Source organism: Euprymna scolopes, chromosome 46 (genome assembly GCF_053919585.1).
Source record: "Euprymna scolopes isolate OS-2025 chromosome 46, ASM5391958v1, whole genome shotgun sequence".
NCBI classification, from domain to species: Eukaryota; Metazoa; Mollusca; class Cephalopoda; order Sepiida; family Sepiolidae; genus Euprymna; species Euprymna scolopes.
This window is the reverse complement of record NC_136527.1, coordinates 10,810,152-10,832,827: the sequence shown is the minus strand read 5'-3', so window position 1 is coordinate 10,832,827 and position 22,676 is coordinate 10,810,152. Positions and strand designations below refer to the sequence as shown.

At 34.5% G+C, this 22,676-nt stretch overlaps 1 protein-coding gene across 29 annotated transcripts in view; it reads left to right on the top strand.

The window, feature by feature from the left end:
- Positions 1–22,676, top strand: part of LOC145270991 (protein numb-like) — a 464,442-nt gene that overhangs the window by 354,334 nt on the left and 87,432 nt on the right. For all 29 annotated transcript variants that reach the window (XM_080126556.1, XM_080126554.1, XM_080126546.1 and 26 more), the window contains 3 exons: positions 2,678–2,825; positions 7,491–7,565; positions 18,957–19,034. In XM_080126556.1, coding sequence (XP_079982682.1) covers positions 2,691–2,825; positions 7,491–7,565; positions 18,957–19,034 — 288 coding nt within the window. In that variant the 5' untranslated portion in view covers positions 2,678–2,690. The remainder of the gene's footprint in view (positions 1–2,677; positions 2,826–7,490; positions 7,566–18,956; positions 19,035–22,676) is intronic.

Here is a 22,676-nt window from a genome sequence, read left to right as displayed (position 1 = left end):
AAATGGTCAAAAATATTTCGGACACTTGACAGTATTAAGATTAACACCTCTTCTAATTGGTTCCCAAATTTCATGACGAAATTCTTCATACAATCACGGTACGGACCTTTAGAAAACAGGGGGGGTCATTACAAAACCTTACCGAAAACGCCATTTTATGACGTTCACATTTTTATCACTTTATTTGCTTAAAACTCTTAAAATATATAATGTACATTCATATTTATTAATTCATTTGAAAGTATATTCATTTCCAAACAAAACAGTAGTAATTTGAAGACTTGAAGTGCTTTGGTTTAAAAAATATGGCTATTTTAGTAGAACTACCTTGAAATCTGTGATTATCCAAAGCGTTTTTTCGTCCGTGTGTATTACTATATATATATATATTTTTTTTTTGCCTAATACGTTTAAAAGGCCTTTATGAATAATATCAAAAGAGAAACTTTTAAAAATAAATAAATAGCATTCTAACGTGGGGGATCATTGGGGTCTGCCAAACGATTGTGAAAAATTGACCGCATATTTCCGTGACGTCAGATTTGTGTTAACTATACGAACTATGGAAAAGCAGAAGCGACTTAATGATTTTTTAAAAAAACCTTTGTTTATCTTCAAACTGCAATTAATAATTAATCTTTGTTATAATTTTGTTAGGTTTTAAGATTTACATTTGTATATTAAATATGAAATACGGTTTTACTGAATGTTCATTTGGTTACCTACGGGGTTCCATATTTTGTTCGGTAAAAAGAGACTTACAAAATGAGGAGGGGGGGGTCTACAAAATGCTTAATATTTGTGCAATAATATTTTCGGATTTGTATTACTGTACGAAAAAGTTGTAAAAAAAAAATATAACAAATAAATGTTATCAAAGGCAAGATAAGTAACTTTTTTACCTAACTGGATAATTTTTTAGTGCTTTTATTTAGTATAACATGTTTATTCAGCTCGAAAAACATAATGTTTACCGATGTATTGGAAAATTTAAAATGACGCTTGACTCTCTCTATAACCCTTTCTCCCTTGCAGGGGTCGCGCGCGCACGGTGAAAAACGACGCGCACTAACCCTAAGGACGGTTGGCTATATTTTCGCTCCTTCGAGCCTCGGACCCCGCACAAGCATCCGTCTCTCTCCCTCTGCTACTCGTAAGTCTCTCCGAATTGGACGTTGGTATCTGGCCGTCTAGTGTTGTAACGCCCAATCGGGAATTCTTGGTAATTTCTGTCGTGATCGTCTTCTCGTCGGTGGCCGTCTCTCTCTGTCTGCGACGGCTGGAAAGTCAAGTTTGGTTATGCTGAAATCGAAGGGCAGTCTTCACAAGTATAAATGGAAACAATCAACAACGGTGAGGATAGTTTTAGGCTGTTCATTTAGTGATTCGGTATACATTAAGGCTCGGCTCGTCACTTATACTTTCGTCAGGCTTGGAATGCAACCCCCACAGTGTATTTAAACAAAAACTCTCAAGTGGCTGTCTTGTTAGTTCTCTTCGTCTCAATTAGAAGAGGCTAGCGGCATGCGTGGCTTCCCAACTTCTCTGTTCGACGGACTGTCCGATTCTCTCCTTTTGTCTATCTCCGCAGTAGTTTTATTAAACGTCATCCTCCCCTTCCTTCTGTAGTCGACCCAATCTCTCTATTCGACGGGTAATCATAATTCTTTCTCTCTCTCTCTCCTTCCCAACCGACCCCCTCTTGATTCAATTCCGAGAATTAGTTATCTGTCTAGGCACTTAACCAATTTGTTCCCTTAAAATTAGAATGACTAATTCAATTGTTTTCAGGGTTTGTTCTTTCTCTCTCATCACCTCCAACTTGTTGGTTTAAGTGAATCATGTTATCATTTACACTCGGATCGTCGACCCCACTCGTCGACCCTTCCCAGACCTCCTTGCGTTTTCCTCGCCAACCCGACATCTGGCTTATCTTTAATCTGGCCCTTTTGAACTCCAAATAATTTACTTTTCACCCGATGACAATTCGTTGGTTTCTCACGAGATGGGACTGAGACCTCTTGCCCAGCTCAATTCCACTCACCCTCAACCTAGGAAGCAAGATTATCCGGTGTCGCCCGGCTTCGTTACATCTCTTTGACACGGTAAGTTTGGGAAAAGGAGTTAAAAATAAAAAACTAGACAAAATACTGTTAAAAACCCACCGAATATATGTCCGCCTATGTCACAGTAACATATATTGAGCGAGATTCTAACAGTATTTTGTCTAGTTTTTTATTTTTAACTCATTTTCCCAAACTTACAGTGTCAAAGAGAGAGTAAGACGCCATTTTGAATTGTCCAATACATCGGTAAACACTGTTTTTCGAGCTGATTAAACATGTTAAATTAAATAAAAATACTAAAAACATATCCTGTTAGGTAGAAAAGTAACTTATATTGCCTTTGATAACATTTATTTGTTATATATTTGCTTTTGTTTTTTTTGTTTTTTTTTGACAATTTTTTTTTTTTTTCTGACAATTTTTTTGAATCTGTGTGTACTGTAATGTAAACCCTGTTTATTTTATCGTTTAACGTTTTAATTTTTTTTTTTCTGATTAATGTAATTTTTTTGTCTTCTAATGAATTTTTTTTTATCTCTAACTTTTTAATTCAAATTTTGTTTTTTATCCTTTAACTTTTTAATTTAATATTTTCGTTTTGTTGTTTGTAGGTGGACGAGCCAAATGAAAATGGAGAAACTGAAGCGAAGCTTAAGCTTCCGCAAGAAAAAAGATTCTGTCCCCGAATGTTCAAAGCCCCATCAATGGTTGGAGGACGAGCGCAAAGTTAGAGAGGGAACCTGTAGTTTTCAAGTTAGAGTAAGTGCAGCATCTTTTTCTTCTCTCCTCATCCCCCCATCTTGTTTATCTCCATTCTCTTTTGTTTTTTATTCCTTTTTTTTAATTTCTTTTTTTTTTTCACCTTTTTCTTTTTTTTCTTTTTTCTTTCCCTTTTTACCTTTTTCTTTCTTTTTCTTTTCCTCTTTTTTCACTTTTTTTTCTTTTCTTTTTTTCACCTTTTACTTTTTTTTCCTTTTTTTCACCTTTTTCTTTTTTTTCCTTTTTTTCACCTTTTTCTTTTTTCTCCTTTTTTCACCTTTTTCTTTTTTCCTTTTTTCACCTTTTTCTTTTTTTCACCTTTTTCTTTTTTTTCCTTTTTTCACCTTTTTCTTTTTTCCTTTTTTTCACCTTTTTCTTTTTTTTCTTTTTCACTTTTCACGCTTTTGTTTCTTTTTACTTTTCCCTCTTTTTTTCACCTTTTTCTTTTTTCCTTTTTTCACCTTTTTCTTTTTTCCTTTTTTTCACCTTTTTTCTTTTTTCCTTTTTTTCACCTTTTTCTTTTTTTCCTTTTTTCACCTTTTTCTTTTTTTTCCTTTTTTTCACCTTTTTCTTTTTTTTCCTTTTTTCACCTTTTTCTTTTTTTTCCTTTTTTCACCTTTTTCTTTTTTTTCCTTTTTTCACCTTTTTCTTTTTTTTCCTTTTTTCACCTTTTTCTTTTTTTTCTTTTTTTCACCTTTTTCTTTTTTCCTTTTTTTCACCTTTTTTCTTTTTTTTCCTTTTTTTCACCTTTTTCTTTTTTTTCTTTTTCACTTTTCACGCTTTTGTTTCTTTTTACTTTTCCCTCTTTTTTTCACCTTTTTTCTTTTTTTTCCCCTCTTTTTTTTTGTTTATCGTCTTTTTTTTTCTTCTTACACACTGACCTTTTCTTTTTCCATTCATCACTTATTTTTTCCTTTTTTCTTTTTATCATCTTTTTTTTCTCTTCTCATTCTGCTTTTTGCCCCATTTTTTCTTTTATTGTCCCCCCCCCTGACAAAAGGACCTATAAATTCCCCCTTGCCCGTTCGTCCATTCGTCTGTCCACACTTTTCTCAATAACTAGTCATAATAAATTTCCAGGTTGGTGTCTGGGGGTGCATTAATTCACTGGGAGAGATGCATCACTAGTCTTAGTTAAGACATGAGTGACCATTTAGGAAGGTGAGGCGTTGTATGCACCACTAGTTAAAACATGCATGTAGGAGAAGATAACTCTGATGACGTCGGCAGCAGGACGTTGGGTGGCCATGGAGGAGGATGAATCTCTCGCAGATCAACGGTTCTATGGTATTAAGAGTTATGTTATTCAACTGCAGTTTTCCGGATGATCTAAGGACAACGGATAGGTGCAAATAGGCAAGGCAGATGCCACTGCGCTGAGGAAGGTAATAGCAACCCACCCCATGTATTCTGCCAAGTTCAAAATCATGTGATGTCTTTAGTGGAATTGGACTGACAATGGACCGAAGCCTATGAGAACATTAACTCTAATATCATCTACGATATGAACATTTTTATATTACTTATGTTGATCGGACTAAATTGTTTCATTTTTTTTTTTCTTTTCCAGGTTTGTCATGTGATTTTTATCTTTGGCTGACTTTAAAACAAAAAGTTTATGCAAATAATCCTCACAATCAAGATGGCTGATTGCAGCGATCGAAACATTGTGCTGATAACACCAAAGATGAGAATAATAGTTCGATTAATAAATATAACACAAGCATTCACATCTCATCATCAAAAAAAAAAAAAAATCAGAATTACGTTCGTATTCGTTTATTTTGTAGATACTTATTTCCTCTTTTTTTTAAAATACTTTCTATAACTCAAGGGAGATAATTCAAAATATAACAATTTTTCAGCAATGCGAAAGGAAATGGAATTATACAGACACTGTCTGCTACCTCCCCTCTCTCTACCTCTCTCTGTCTCTTTTAACTAATAATAACTAGCATAAATATCCCGAAAAATTAGTCATAGGAAAGCCTTTAAAAAATATCTTAGTGACCCCTAATGTTTGTAACATGTTTACGGAAGAGAGAACAATAAGCAAAGGGTTATGGCCACCAGGTTCCCCGGACTTGTCATCATGTGATTTTTATCTTTGGGGGACTTTAAAACAAAAAGTTTATGCAAATAACCCTCACAATCTAGACCAGTGGTTCTCAACCTTTTTTTATTCATGGACCCCCTTTCCCTTCATTTTATCTTGGTGGACCCCTTCATAACTATTGGTCATAAGACAATCTTCTATTTTTCACTCATATAAATTTTGAGGTTTTAATAATCAAAGGAATATTATATAATTAAGCTTTATTTTTAAATGGAAACTAATTTAATGCAAATAAGGTATTCGACAACAACTATAATAATTGGGGGATTTTAGAACAAAAAAGTTTATGCAAATAATCCTCACAATCAAGACCAATGGTAACCCACCCCATGCATTCTGCAAAGTTCAAAATCATGTGATGTCTGCAGAGGAATCCGACCAACAATGGACCTAAACCTAAGGAGAACACTAACTATGATTTATCAAAGTGTAGTATCTGTTCTTCCTGGAGCAAAGACAATTAAAGGGTGGCTCCACACTACCCAAAGCCCACAAGCTTTAGTATAAATAAAGTGAAAGTATATTCGATCATTGCGTGTTCTCGGAATGTCCAAAAAGCAATCAGCTTTTGAGCAATGTGGAGTTTCTCCTTATATCAGACAATTGCTATTCGATTTGGACAATCCCCTTTAAATGGGAAGCTGCTTCCCCCCCCCCCACCATCACCTTGGGGAAGCAAAAACTAACGTTTAGTGTCTTCCTGTCAATCAAACCTCTTTATAAGCCTTAACTTAACATGCTAATCAATTACTCTCACTCGTGGTCGAGACGGTTAAGTGGTTGGCTTTTGTTTCCACCTCCGCATCAAGGCTTCCGGGTTCAATCCCGCCTCCCGACCAAAACTATTTTTTTTTTTTCTTTTACATCTTTAAACACCCGGGCAACGTTATTTTATTACTTTGCTTATTATTTAGCTTACCTCCCCTTCCCCTATACACACAGCGTTGTTATTTTAAGATTGCAGGTTGGATCCGACAGGTTTATTTATGCCATTTTTTTTCGTTTTGATTTTTCCGATTTTTTAACATCGTCTTTTTTATAATATTTAAACAGGGTTATTACTTAATCTCCCCCATACACACACACACCTACAAACACCCGGGCAACGCCGGGTACCCCCACTGCTAGTCTATATATATATAAAAGCGAAAATATGTTTGTGTTTGTGTGTGTGTGTGTGTTTGTATGACTCGCAAAAACTTTCAGAGTGGACCTGGGAGCAAAGACAATGAAAGGGTGGCTCCACACTCCCCATTTAGCACATAGTTGGGACCCTAAGAGGTACTACCATTCCGGGTCAGAGTGGACCTGGGAGCAAAGACAATTAAAGGGTGGCTCCATACTCCCCAAAGCCCGCAAGCTGGGGCCTCACCACTGGATATAGTTTAAGGTCATATCCAGGACCCCCATTGAGGGACTTTTACCTAAAGTTAAGTTTGAAAACCACTGTACGTACAGATTTTCAATGACTTTTCAAAAGTTTTTTAAGGCCTTCTCTAGATAAAATTCAAGTTTTCAAAACAAAATTTTGGATTTGTTTTACAATCCACAGTGAAAAAAAAGTCAACTATATAACAAATAAATGTTACCATGACCAATAACATTTCTTAGTGTTTTTGAAGTAGTTTTTATATGCTTTTTATTTCATCTCAAATATTAACTCTTTTTATGACTTTTAAATTTCCAACCAAGATGGCTGCTGTCTTGTCTATTTTTTTTTTCTTTATGGTTTTTTAAATTTCCAACCAAGTGGCTTTCGGGTCAAGATCAAAGTGTAATATCTGTTCTTCAGATGCTACACTTCAATTTCTCGTTCTCTGTCAGTGGAGGAGAAATCCTTCACGACTGAGACAATTTTTATTTTTGTTCCTTTTCTCCACATTAAAAAACGACCCTGGTGTCTAACTCTGCCCCGTGGGGAGGCATTGTAAATAGGAACTATGATTTTTATCTACGGCATGAACACACGCGCACACACACACACAAACGCATGTACACACACAAACGCATGTACACACACAAACGCACGTACACACATAAACGCACGTACACACATAAACGCACGTACACACATAAACGCACGTACACACATAAACGCACGTACACACATAAACGCACGTACACACATAAACGCACGTACACACATAAACGCACGTACACACATAAACGCACGTACACACATACACATACACAAACACACATACACAAACACACATACACAAACACAAACACACATACACAAACACACATACACAAACACACAAACACAAACACACATACACATACACAAACACACAAACACAAACACACATACACAAACACACACACACACAGCTTGATTAATATGTTCTTGTCATTAACTATTCGGTTTACCGTTCATTTTACATGCTGGTCTAGTCTATATATCTATAAAAGTGAGAAAGTGTGTGAGGACACTTCTCAACCTATATACTCAACAAATTCAATTTTAAAAATTATGTCATATCTTTATTGCTAACGAATGTAAATTGTTTAATTGTATTTTTTTCTCTTTTTTTTTTCTTTTCCAGTATTTGGGCTGTATAGAAGTTTACGAATCGCGAGGAATGCAAGTATGCGAAGAAGCAGTGAAATCACTAAAAAATGTACGTTTCGATAAATTTGCCAATTTTCCACCCTGTCGTTTTTCTTAATGTTTGGATGTATTCATTATTGCGACATGACATTGGTTTCACTTGAAATTCAATATTTCAGTTTTCGAATTTTGCTACAATATTAGAGAAGAACCTAAAGTGTAGTATCTGTTCTTCAGATGCGGCACTTCCATTTCTCGTTCTCTTTCAGTGGAGGAGAAATCCTTCACGACTGAGACAATTTTTATTTTTGTACCTTTTCTCCACGTTAAAAAATGACCCTGGTTTCTAACTCTGCCCCGTGGGGAGGCATAGTAAATAGGTAGAATATTAGAGAAAAACCAAAGTTTTGCCACTTCTACACTATTTGAATGAGATTTTGTAGTCGATAAATGGAGTTTTCTAGATTAAAAAAAAAAACAATGGTTTCAACTGATTTTTACATGGGGGTCACCACTTATCAAGGCCCGGAAGCCACTCGGGGATAAGGGTTATTGCGTGTACAGTAATCAATGGGATAATATCGTAGTAATCGCTAATAATGGAGATCTGATAAAGTGTCATTACTTAAGGGGGCGGTTCATCAGGAATTTGTTTATGTTGGACTTGAAGACATCCAAGTTGTAGTCAAGGGGGAAACAGGCAAACGGAAGAGATTTCCACAGGAAAGAAGCTTTGTTCATGGAATTTACGCTTTGATTTAGGCACAGATAAAGAGTAGGGAAAATTATTGACAGTGGTTTCAGCTAGACGGATGTTTATCGTGAGGGGGGGGCACAGATTGTAGCTCAGATGAGCACTTTGTCAATCTTAATAAATTACAATGGTAGTTTCCAAATTATGCAGTCGAAATTACCTGAATATTACTGAATTATTTAACAAAAAACAACTTTAATCGTGTTAGCAGGTGAAAAATTACCGCCATGTTGTTCAAATCGAAACGGAAAATTACCTTCCTTTTAAACTCTCCTGCGTCTTACGATCGTTTTCTTCAAATTTTTTTTTTTTTTCTTTAATAATTTTCTAGCTTATCGATTTTCGTAAATTTTGGATCTAATCATCTTTAAAATACGAGGAATACGTAGATTCCATTGTTTTTATGTGAAATTCAGTTTTTAACGATTTCTGAAAATTTCGTCCCAATAGTGTAGAAGTGCCGGAATTATTCCTGATCCAGAATGATGTCCAAAGTTTTTTTTTTTTTTATGTAATTATCTCCCTTGAAAAAGTTTCAAAATGTAGATGAACAGGAAAAAATTTTGGTACTTCTATATTATAATAACGAAAAAAATATTGAATTTCAAGTAAAACAAATGGTACCTACGTAATTGTCAGGTCTCAAACAATAACATATCCGAAAATTATAAAAAACGATAAGGTAGAAAAAAAATTATTCATGAAAAAAGAAATTTGTAAAATCTAGCGATTTGAATTGGAGAGTAAACAGGGGAGGTAATTAAGTTTTCAATTTCTTGGAAATCATATAACAATTTCTGAAAATTGATTTCGATAAGTTTTGCAAACAACTAAAACAATTATTTTTTTTAAAGAAATTCCCAAATTATGGATATGTTATTTTTTTTTTTGTTTTCTGAAACTGAGTTACTTCCCCTTTTGCTTATGTCATGTGACCCAATATGTCTGACCCAGCATGTAACTTTATCAAACTGTTTTTAACACTGTAGGAACCATTTTTCATAATTAAATTTTAGGTACTTGTACAGTTTAATCAAGACATTAAAAAATGAAAATATCGAAAAAAAAGTTTAAATTGTATGTATCTGTTATAGAATGAAGTTCTCTGAAAAAAATTTCACTTAATTTCATCAAGTAGTTTTTGTTTTACAGTGAAAAAACAATTTATTATGATACTGAGCAAAAGGTTTGATTTTTAGGAAGAAAAGCTAGTATCAAAGATGGGGAGGGAGTGTTATCTCCCCATCGCGTGTTCTAAAAATTCAAAGATGTCTACCTTAAACGTGCTGTCATACAAACATGTTTTTTTGCTGTAAAAAAAAAAACTACTCGATCAAATTAAGTGAAATTTTTTTTTTTGAGATCTTCAGTTCAAAATTCTTCAGCCTCTGTCCCATCGACGAAATGTTGCATCCCTCTGCCTGTGTTATATAGGGGGTCTCATTAAAAGAGAGTCTTAGAGATAAAGTAAGAGTTTTATTATAAGTGATGCTTTTTCTTGTGAGAGAGAGAAACTTAGAAAGAGTCTTATTACAGTGAGGGATGTTGTAAGGCTCAGAGAGAGAGAGAGAGAGAGAGAGAGAGAGAGAGAGAGAGAGAGAGAGAGAGATGTTGTAAGAGACTAGATAGATATTGTTCATTCTATTATAATTATATTTTAAATGTTCATTCCTTAATTGTGTTGAATGGAAGAAGAAAGCTCTTGGAGTGAAGGGATAATGTTTTTTTTTTTTTTTTTTTTTTTTTTTTTTTTTTTTTTTTTTTTACAAAGGCATCACCACATTATCAAGGCCCAGAGGCCACTCAAGGATAAGGGTTAAAGAGTGTACAGTAGAAGTTGGTCAATATAGTAATCATTAGTAATGAAAATTTGGTAAATTTAATAACTTATATGGAACGGCTCATCAAGAACTTATTTACTTTAGACTTGAACAAAACCATATTGTAGTCAGCCGGAAAGCAGGAAAACGGAAGACAATTCCACAGGCGTGCAGTTCTAAGAAAGAAGCTTTGTTCATGGAATCTACGTTTAGGTTTAGGCACAGATAAAGAGTGGGGGAAATTATTGATAGTGTTTACAGCTAGACGAGTGTTCAGACAGTTCGAACATGATGATGTTGAGACGTGTATGTAAAGACATATAACACAAATATATAATACAATTGGACTTTACCTTTTTGTAGGAATCATAAACACAAGACGAGCTTTACAAAAAACACTTGATGGTTTATTCTTCACACGTCCGAATTCAAAGTTTCACATTTTTTTCTTGAAGTGACGTCTCGCTCCTAGACGTCTGACTCCCTCCGAGTTTCTTCACTGACTGACTAACTCTAAAGTTTTTTCTCTATTCCTAGAACTTTCTATTTTCCGTGACGTCATACACACTTTAAAACATGTGCCTTCTTTCACGTGTCCTGGACATACGTGTCCAAAACTTTTCCTATTTCTCAGTGACCTATTTTTCCAATATGTTAAAAACATTATCTTATAAGCTGCATTCTTTCAATTTAAAATTTCATAACAAACTTGATAGTTCACATTCTTTCCTTGAAATATTTATCTATATTCTAAACAAATGTTTGTTTTACATTTTTAAATTCCCACACGTAATCTATTTCTAAACCAGATTACGAGGTTCGAATTCCGCCTATGCTATTTCATTTTCATCTTAAACTAAATTCTCCATTTTTATACTTACATGAAAAGGGGACAGCCCTTATCATGTAACACCTGTTCTACAAGTATTTTAGTGGTGAATGCTCTGACGAACTGCAGTCACTTGTGCCCCCACGCCGTGAGCACCCTCGACAAACCCGACAGGCTACTAAATCCCACCCCCACACTGTAGAGATCCCTAGATGTAAAAGATCTTTTACTCCAATAGTTTCTTCCCCAGAACCGCTAGACTTTGGAATTCCATTCCAGGTCCCTGCTTCCCCAATAGTACTGACATGCAGAAGTTCAAGTGTAACATGAACCGACACCTTGCTGCCCAAATCCCTACATAGTACCCCAGTAGTTGTTGCCCCTGATAGTAGCCCCCTACACCAAAGTGGCAATTTGCCTTGTTTGGGTTGAAAATGTAATTAAAAAAAAAAAAAAAATTTTTTTAAATGGATACGTACAATATAACCTTTTTTCGATATTTTCGTTTTTTAATGTCTCGATTAAACTGTACAAGTGCCAAATTTTATTTAAAGAAGAACTGAACAAAGTATCGCTCATAAAGAAAGGTGACCTTTACTTACGCAACGACTCAGCTTATCTGGTTCTTGTATTAGCCTAATCCGAGAATTAATAATTAAATATGTTATTCGTAGCTTATTGGAAAAGTTCAAGTGGCCAGCGTACAAGTGGCGTTTGTCGTTAGTTTTTCATGAATTTGAATCCAATAATTTTTATAAAGCAAACTATAATACCTTAGAAAGGGAACATTATAGTTATCCACAGACAGTACTGTTTCACAGCTCATTGGTGTGGCTAGACAAGCAACTACTTCAAGCCGTTTATATATCACTAGCGAGGGGTACCCGGCATTGCTCAGGTATTTGGAGGTGTGTGTGTGTGTGTGTGTGTGTGTGTGTGTGTGTGTGTGTGTGTGTGTGTGTGTGTGTGTGTGGAAACTCGGGGGGGGATGGGTTAAAATTTAAAAAAAAATGTTTTGGTAGATAAGTATGATGATCGAACCCGAACCGTTGAGGCAAAGTTGTAAATTAAAGTGTGAAAAAAAAAAAACGTGCGACGTTAACTATTGCGCCACCGCGAGATGCTAACGGAAACACGTTTGAATTTATTTAATTACTTAAATTAGCAGGTGCACGTTTTAATGACTTAATGAGGTCAACTTTTGACTGCGGGGTAGCATTTCATTTAGTGCGGGAATGCTTTTTTTTTCCCCAAAAAAAACGTTGGGAGTAGGGAAAAACATTATAGGAAAAGGCCTATACATGCGGCGAGCGAAAACTTTTGAATTATTTATCTTCCTGAAGTCGAGCAAATTAAATAGACAGGCGAGCTCCGTTGTTAACTCTGAGATATTACGATTTACATGTGATATAAAAAGTTTTAAAAAGTTGTTAGGCGACCGACCGCTTCTCTGAAAAAAAGCCTTTCTTGGACATACACAAAAAGCGAACATACATTTTCACTTTTATATATATATATAGACTAGCGAGGGGTACCCAGCGTTGCCCGGGTGTTTGTAGGTGTGTGTGAAAAAAAAAACAGAAAAAAAGTCTTGACGACGCGCAGTTGCAAAATAGTAAAGTGTAAAAAAAAAACAGGTGCGCGTTTTTGATTGACGTGACGGCGATAGCTATTAGTAGTTAGCATTTTGTGCGGGACAGTTTTTAATGAGGTCAATAAATCGGTTTGTTTGTTTTTAGAAACCCGCTCCCTCATCTCAAAATGAAAGCTACCGTCTGATATGACGAAGTCGACATTGACCAAACGTTACTTAGCTCTCTAGAGACCACTGGCTCTGGGCCTGTGATTAGAGTCGAGTTTCGCTTTTTGTTTATACCGAAAACCGAATGTAACGCGTGCCGATGCAGAAAATGTGGAATAATTAACGTTTGAAAGTCAATAAAATTAAATAGACAGGCGAGCTCCGTGGTTAAGTGTGAGATATTACAATTTATAGATGATATAAAAAGTTTTAAGAAGATGCGAACCGAGCGAGCGCTTCTCTGAAAAAAGCCTTTTGTGGACATCGAGAAAAAGCGTACATACATACATACATATATTTTCGCTTTTATATATATAGATTTCTCAAATGCTCAACCTAAGATAGGGCGGTTGTATCGATTGGTATCCTAAATGTAAATCAAATGAAACTCGTGCGACTATTAAAGAGTGCTCAATGCAGGACAGAGCTGGTATATAGTTTATTTATTATACAAACATTATTGGTTACACATGTGCATACATGTTTCAGTGGAATCCCAATTTAAGACCACTAGAAAAATATTTGATGATCTCTCAAATTGAAACTAGAAATATTTTAGGTGGTCTATCATGTCTGGTTCAAATTATGCACTAGTACCGTTTTCATTTCTACTCAGAACATATTTTGCGACGTTAATACCAATCATGCACATAACGTTGCGAACCTGTCTCTAAGTGCTCGTCTGAGCTCCAATCTATGATCTCCCCTCGCCAAACTTTCACGAAAAACACTCGTCTAGCTGAAACCACTGTCAATAATTCCCCCCCCCCACTCTTTATCTGTGCCGAAACCTAAACATAGATTCCATGAACAAAACTTCTTTCTTAGAACTGCACGCCTGTGGAACTCTCTTCCGTTTGCCTGCTTTCCAGCTGACTACCATTTGGTCGTCTTCAAGTCCAACGTAAACAAATTCTTGATGAGTCATCCTCTTAAGTAATCCAATTTATCACGATATTGTCCTATTGACTATTGTACACTCATTAACCCTTATCCTCGAGTGGCCTCCGGGCCTTGATAAGTGGCATCTCCTACATTTAAAAAACCCCTAAAAATATGTTTTACTAATATATATATATATATATATATATATATATATATATGCATGTGTGTGTATGTGTAAATGTATATATACTAAATTAAAAACCTTCAATTTAATACTTAAAAACAATAATAATACTAACACCACACTAAACCAAACTAATGTAGTGTATGAATTTATTTGCCCCTTCGAAGAATGTGTCCGAACCCTCTCTAAAAATTCATACAACGCATACATAGGCCACACCACATATATTAGTGTTGGGATGATTATCGGAATCGGAAAAATCAGAAGAGTTGGGTGTATCGGCATCGGAAAAATTGATGCCTATTTTCCGATGCCAAAACAATTCTTTTAATTGTCTTTATTTGATTTTATTAGCAGCAAAATCTTCCATTGCTGCTAATAAAAAAATAATATAAAATGTACATTTGTTGATTTTAACTTAAAAATATTTGAAAACATGAATAATTCGTAATATCGTGATAAAACTTTAAGAATTTGTAATATCGTGATTTGAGAGTTTTATCCTCAAATTGAATTAAAAAGATTTTTATTTTTTAAACCGTGAAACCTTGCTGTGTGTAATAAAAGGAAATAAAAATATATTTAAATAATTTTCTTAAATATTTTTTTCTTAAATATAAATTAAATATTTTTTTATTTTATGTTTTTAAAACTTTAATAATTCATAATATCGTGATTTCCATTGCTGCTAATAATGATAAAAAAAAAATGTACATTTATTAATTTTAAATTACCAGTTAAGTTAAAATCGACAGATCATCTTCCACAAGTGTAATTTTAATGTTTAGGAAAATATCTGCACATTAAAAATGTGTGTTTTTATGAAAATCGGGAAAAATAACAATCTTATAGTTAAATAATTAGACATTTGTAAAGAATCAGAATCAGTAATTGTATTGGAATCGGGAATTTATCACAGAATCAGTAATTGTATTGGAATCGGGGAAAAATATTGGAATCTTCCCATCACTAATATATATATATATATATATATATATATTTGTGCAAATGGAAATTCAATTAACTTTCTTGAAGTTATATTTTTGGATTTTACCGTCATTGGATTATTTATCTTCCACCAGACTATCCATTCACGTGTAATCACCTTCTTCTTCACCATATTCCCTCTGCTTCACTTTTTTGGTTATCAAGTAAGATCTTTGACTTACTTGTTGTTTCATCAAATACTTTTGCATGCAAAATCTGATCCCGCATTTTGCTAATTCCCACCCTCTGATGAGAAGGAAAGTATTTCTTCGAAACTCCGCAGATTAAGGACTATCCACTTATCAAGTGTTTCCTTTTCAGATTAAATATGTTTTTAACTCTTTTTCAAAGTGTTTTTTAACATGTTTTATTAACTGTTTGCTCGTGTATATATATATATATATATATATATATATATATAAATAAAATGAACTCATTTTTTCCCGTCTGATTTTGACCTTAATAGGATTAAAAATCAAGATATTTCATGCAAATATAATATGCACAAACGGCAGAACAATATCTGAGGTGTGTTATAGGCTTATTATTTCTCAAATTCCTCGATAATCTTAGATTTCTATACTTTTTCTGCTGAGAAGTCACGGCCAAAATCAGTTAAGATCAATGGAAGTGGTAAAATATTTTCTCTCTTATAAATTCCTCCTCCCCCTGCCACCACTTACCACCGTTTGGGGATCGTTCACAAGGAACAGTTGAGAAGAGAACACCGGTTTGGCTTCGTAGTTCTTTCATGTGAAGTTATTTAAAATCACTAAACTAAGCTGCAGTGCTCTGTGGCGTAGTGGTTAGCGTGCTGGACAATTCACATTATATTTTCACGTTCGCGCCGACCTACCGTAGTCGTTTTTTTTTTTTTTTTTTTTTTTCCTAAACAACTGGAATGGACTTTTCTTGGTGGCCGAACTGTTAACGTTGCAGATGTTTTTTTTTTTGTTTTTTTTTCACACTTTATTTTCCTACTTTTACTCATGACTCTGGGTTTGATCCTTTCTACTTACCTACCATAACATTTTTTAAAACTCCCGCCCCCCCGTCCCGGAAACAAACACTTGGGCAACGCCGGGTTCCCCCGCTAGTATATATATATATATATATATATACATACATACACAGGGTGACCAAAAAAATAGGTCGATTTGATTCTAATATTTTTTCCGATTCCAATACAATTACTGATTCCAATTCTTTAAATATTTAAGTATAGAGTTTATACTTTCTCTGATTACCTTAAAAACACATTAAATGTGCAGATATTTTGTAAACATAAAAATCACGCTTCAGATTTTATTTTTGCTCCTAGTTTAAATAGCAATACACGGGGACGATAAAACGCTTTGGATAATCAGATTTCACGAGGGTTCTGCTAAAATTGTCATATTTTAAAAACCAAAGCACTTTTAAGTTTTCAAAATACCACCGTTTTGTTCAGAAATGAATATATTTTCAAATGAATTAATAAATAATAACATACATTATATATTTTTAGAGTTTAAGCAAATAAAGTGATAAAAATGTGAACATCATAAAACAGCATTTTCGGTAAGATTTTGTAATGACCCCCTACCCCCTAATTTGTAAACGCTCGTACCGCATTGGTGTTAAGAATTTTTTAATGAAATTTGGTGTCCGAAATTCATTTCACTACTCGTTTTTTTTGTTGTCTTAAAAAAAAAGATTTCAAAATGACGGGTATGGAAAATTGTTGTAGACCCGTGCTAGGGGTTACAAATGAAAGAAACCACAAGTAGCGTAAAGTGTATAAAATATAATATGTATTTATCATAAAGAATACAGGAGCCACTAAAAAGGTATGAAAGGAACGTGTTCGTAGCATGCGGTTAAAAATGGTATGAATATCTCCATTTAGTCTTTGAAACCAGTGGTGTTCATAGGACTGGTCGATTCCACTTCGCACTCAAATAGGGGCGATTATCAAGGCCCAGAGTCCACTCGAGGATAAGTTATTAAGTGTACAGTAGTCAATAGGATAATATCATAGTAATCGAAATTTGGTAAATTGGATTACTTAAGGGGAACGGCTGATCAAGAATTTGTTTATGTTAGACTTGAAGACGACCTAATTGTAGTCAGGTAGAAAACAGGCAAACAGAAGAAACTTTGCTCATGGAATCTAAATTTAGGTTTAGGCACAGATAAAGAGTGGGAGAAATTATTGATAGTGGTTTCAGCTAGACAAGTGTTCTTCATGAAAGTCAGGCCAGGGGGGGACCACAGATTGAAGCTCAGACGATCACTTGCCATGAAAATAACGATAAAGCAGAGACAGGTTTGTAACGTCTCTTCTGTGGGAAAGAGGTTGCAGGGAAGAGAAAAGGGCATCTCCCACTAAGCTACGAAGTCTATTTTGAACTCTGTCAAGGCAGGATAAGTTCTTTCTAGCAGCTCCTGACTAGATGTGGCAACAGTACTCCATCTTTGGACGTACCTGGCTCTTATATAGGTAGAGAATTGCCTCAGCTGTGAGATATTTACTGGATCGATACGAGGATCCCACCATGTTTTCAGTGACCTTAGCAACGGATTTTATGTACATGTTCCATTTCAGATCAGGAGTAAAGGTCAATCCCAGAAGCTTCCGGGCCTTGATAAGTGGTGATCACTGTGTAAAAAAAAAAAAAAAGATATTCACTTTCCATTCTTCTGGAAAGTGAATTTAAAAAACCAAGCAAACAAACACGTGAGAGGAAGAAAGAGAGCGAAATAGAGTGAAAGTCGCTTAAATAAGATGGACGACCTCGTTTCATAAATCATAGATATTATAATCTTAAGGAGTATATAAAAAGTTCTTTGCTGGACATACAAAAAAACGCACCCACAAACACACATTTTCGCTTTTATATAATAGGTGTCAAGCTGGCCTAATGGTTATCATGTTTGATTAATATGTTTAGAATTTGGTTTCAATCTCAGCGCATGCAGGTTTTTCCGTTTTTTCTTTTTACTTCATTTTTTTTTTTTCTTTTTTAAAGGAGTTAATACCTACGGTCTTTATGTTTATGATAAATGAAGAATTTGCATTAATTAAAATATATTCATATTTTATGCCTGGCTGAAATTTTACATGAACCTTTGTTATGATAAGGTGCAGCAAACTAAGTAATATGGTATCCAGTGGATGCGCAGTTGGAAATTAATAGGGCTTAGTATTAAATGCAACAATGAGCACAAATTTAACCATATTCAACCATAAATTTGACATAAACACTTATTCTAGTCAACGCGCTATAATTTTTTGCCTGTTTTTAACGGACTAAAATGTCGAAATTAATGATAGTAGACTTTGTTGCTTTAAATTTTTAATTCAACAACAACAACAACAACAACAACAACAACAAGCATTATTGTGTGTATATGATTTTCTACATTATAAAATTGTATAATTATACCATAATCCAATAAATAATAATTATATAATCTATATATATATAAAAGTGAAAGTGTATGTGTGTGTGTATGTGTGTACATTTCCCTATGCAATAACTCTGTCAATTTTTAGTCTACAGATTCGAAATTTGATATACAAAACAAATCTATGTTTATTTCTGGGCAGCTTAGTTGTTATGGCAGAACCTCATATCTTGAAATCGACAGGAGAGTTCATTTTAAAAAATAAAAATAAAAAATAAAATAAGTAAATAATAACAACAGCAACAACAACAACAACAACAACAACAAGCATTATTGTGTGTATATGATTTTCTACATTATAAAATTATATAATTATACCATAATTCAATAAATAATAATTATATAATCTATATATATATAAAAGTGAAAGTGTGTGTGTGTCTGTGTATGTGTGTGTACATTTCCCTATGCAATAACTCTGTCAATTTTTACAGCTTTAACCTTTAAATATTTAAATTTATTTAAAATGAAAAAAAAATTTTTTTTAATAATCTGAAAATTTCCAAAATTTTTACTTTTTTATCCATCTTTTCCCCCATAATAATTTGTAACTCATTTCAGGTTTCGTTTTTTTTTTTTATTGGAGATGTTGAGAGAGAGAGAGAGAGAGAGAGAAAGAGAGAGAATGCAATAACTGATTGAAAAAAAAAAAGTAAAAGACATGAATAAATAAAGTATCAGAGAGAGAAATTAATAGCAGAGCATACGAAGGACCTGGATGTTTTAATTTCTTGTTTCTTTTTCTTTCCAGCAATGCAAGGGCAAATATCAACGGGCAATATTATACGTTTCTGGAGATGCATTACGTGTGGTCGATGAAATTAGTAAGGTAAGTACAGAAATATACTCGTTTTTTTGTTGATATTATTGATTAATTTTTACAGACTTTCACGATAAACACGTGGCTTAGTCGGGGGATGCCCTTTTCTCTTCCCTGCAACCTCTCTCCCACAAAAGAGACGTTGTGAGCCTGTTTTTGTTTTATCGTTATTTCCGTGGCAAGTGCTCGTCTGAGCTCCAATCTCTGATCCCCCTCGCCAATCTTTCACGATAAACACCCGTCTAGCTGAAACCACTGTCAAAAATTTTCCCCACACTTTATCTGTGCCTAAATCAAAACGTAGATTCCATGAACAAAGCTTCTTTCTTAGAAGTGCACGCCTGTGGAACTCTTTTTTTTTTTTTTACACGGTGATTACCACTTATCAAGGCCCGGAAGCCACTCAGGGATAAGGGTTATTGCAAGTACATTGCGTTAGTGTGGAGATTTGATGAAATGATTTAATGATTGAGAAAACATTTCCAGTTATACCGTAGCTGGAAATCTTGTGAAGTAGACCCTTATGCCATACTTTGTCGAAGGCCTTTGATATGTCAAGAGCAATTGCCCTAGAAAGGAAGCCTTTGTCAAGAGATTCACTAATCCTGTGGGATATAACCGTCAGCACATCTGCGGTAGATCTTGCAGAGCGGAAACCATATTGTGTGTCACTAAGAAGGTTATTCCTGCTGAGGTGGTTGACTATTTCTCTATTTAATATGAATTCCAGCAACTTACTCATAACACACAGGAGACTTATTGGTCTGTACTGAGAGGGAGGTGACTTACCACCTGAATTCTTAAATACAGGGCAAACTGATGAGGTCTTCCAGGGAGTCAGAAAGCACTTCTCCTTAAGGCAGTGCTTAAATAGTTTCGTAAGTATGGGAGCGAGTTCTGGTTGAAGCTTTTTTAACACTATAATTGGGATGCCATCAGGGCCAGTTGGTTTACTGGAAACTCTCTTCCATTTGCCTGTTTCCCACCTGACTACAACTTGAATGTCTTCAAGTCCAACATAAACAAATTCCTGATGAACCGCCCCGTTAAGTAAGACTCTTTATCAAATCTCCATTACTAACGATTACTACGATATTATCCCTTTGATTACTGTACACGCAATAACCCTTACTATGTGTAAAAAAAAAAATATTTGCAAATCGGTTTCAATGACGAGAGATGGTTCTAGAAATATTGGAAACCTTTTACTGTTATTTTATCCCAACAATTGCCGAACTGAAACTAACAGCCAAATTAGAACGTCAGAAAGGTTGCTGCATCTCTACAGCTTGGTCTCGTGTATAGATCATAATTCTTGACTGATTGACTTTCCACCATGGGATTTGTTTCGTCATATTCAAAGGTATTTTTAAATGAACGCGGCATGTTTACTTACTCCAGATGTGTTAGGTGATGATATGGGCATTCTTAGTTAGTCCCTGTTATTTACAGGATACAATTTCATCAGGAAATATTCCATTAAAATATTTATAACACAGGAACAGAGATGCAACATTTTGGTTATGGGATGAATTAGGTTGGAGATTCTTTTTGGAAACTAGTCTAGATGTGACAACAATACTCTGAACCCTAACTCCAACCTGAACCCCAACCCTAGCTCCAACCCTAACCACAACCTCAACCCTAGCCCCAACCACAACCCTAACCCTAACCCTAGCCCCAACCCTAACCCTCCAGTTTGCTCCACTGAAACAACCCTGCACATGACCTCTCAGCTCTATGTAAGACACTGGCTTCAACTAGGGTTGCTGTTTGTGTTTATTTGTATTAAAAAGAAGCAAATCATTTATTTGATTGATATCATATTTGCTCCAAATTCTTGATTTTTGTGCACGTGTGTGTGTAGTGGGGAGGGAGATAGAGTTGAAGTCACTAATTAGTAGTATCTTGTTAGCCCATATCATTACATATTCAAAGCTATGTATATATTATTTTCTCCTTTCATTCTTTATTTTTCCTTGATTATGATTTACAACATTAAGCAGTCTATTAAAAAAAATGATATTGTTCCAATTCCATTGACCTGTGTGTGTGTAGTGGGCAGAGTTGAAGTCACTAATTAGTAATATCTTGTTGGCCCATGTCATATCCTATGCCATGCATGCTTCCAAATTTAACTGAGCAATATATTTAGTTTATTTCTAAGCAGGGTGTACTACCCTTCCCTTCCCCACCTTTGTCTAAAACATATCCTGTTTACAACTTAATGCCAAATTTAACTGGTCCTGGATATGACCTTAAGCTATATCCAATGGTGAGGCCCCTTCTTGCGGGCTTTGGGTAGTGTGGAGCCACCCTTTAAATGCCATTGCTTCCAGGTCCACTCTGACCCGGAGTGTTAGTACCTGTTAGGGTCCCAACTATGGGTTAAATAGAAACCGACTTAAAAAAACAAAACAAATATATTCTATTAAAAGAATATTCTTCAAAATCACTGGATTTGGCATTAAATAACCTGAAAAGGGTTGATATGCCGTAAAACAAAAACATTGTATTGATATTCATATTAAAAGCACCTTTTTTATTTATTTAAAAAGAAAATACAACTTTGTTATATATGGGTCGTGGAATTGCATTCATATGCAAAAGACCTAGATAATTTGCATATTCTTTTAAACATTCATTTTTTAATGTGGAGAGTGAGGGGAGGAGGACCAGCTCCCCCGAGAGGGGACTGGATAGTAACAATTGGTATGAAGGTTCTCCCCTAAATTGACCAAAACTGATTGCAGAAGAGCAATGGTCTTATATGTGGCGTTGCCCCTACATATGGTTTTTGATTACAGTATCTGCCGGAACAGATACTCCACTTTGATAACAGAAAAAACATCTTGGCCTGAAGAACAAGAAGAAAAAAAGGCGAATCTTTTTCTGTTTATTTAAAAAGAAAATACAACTTTCTTATATATGGGTCGTGGAATTGCATTCACTAGCAAAAGATCTAGCTAATTTGCATATTCTTTTAAACATTCATTTTAATTAATTCCCTATTAGTTTTTTTTTGTTTTCTTATAACCCCATAAGAGCAGACGTTCTAGCCTTCAGGTCTAGATCAAAGTGTAATATCTGTTCTTCATTTGCTACACTTCAATTTCTGGTTCTCTGTCAGTGAAGGAGAAATCCTTCACGATTGAGAGAAGTTTAATTTTTGTTCCTTTTCTTCACGTTACAAAACGACCCTGGTGTCTAACTCTGTCCCGTAGGGAGGCATTGTAAATAGGAATTATCACGTATTCTACATACTTTTTAATTGCGTAATATTTGAACATTCATTTTAATTAATTCCCTATTAGTTTTTTTCGGTTTTCTTATGGGATGATCATCTTTAGTTAACTATTACGTGTTATTATATTCATGCAGATATTCTACATGATTTATACTTGCATAATATTTGCGTAAAACGCTTATAGTAAACACAAACCTCTTTCTATATATAAATAAAAAAAACAACAAATATATTTTATTAAAAAAATTTTCTTCAAAATCTTTGGATTCAGCATTAAATAACCCGAAAAGGGTTGATATGCTGTAAAACAAAAACAACCAATCAAATTTTACCAAGCATTATATTTAGCAGTTTGTATCGTAAAAAATTGCTTCAGTTTCTTTCATTCTTCATTTTTCTCCGAT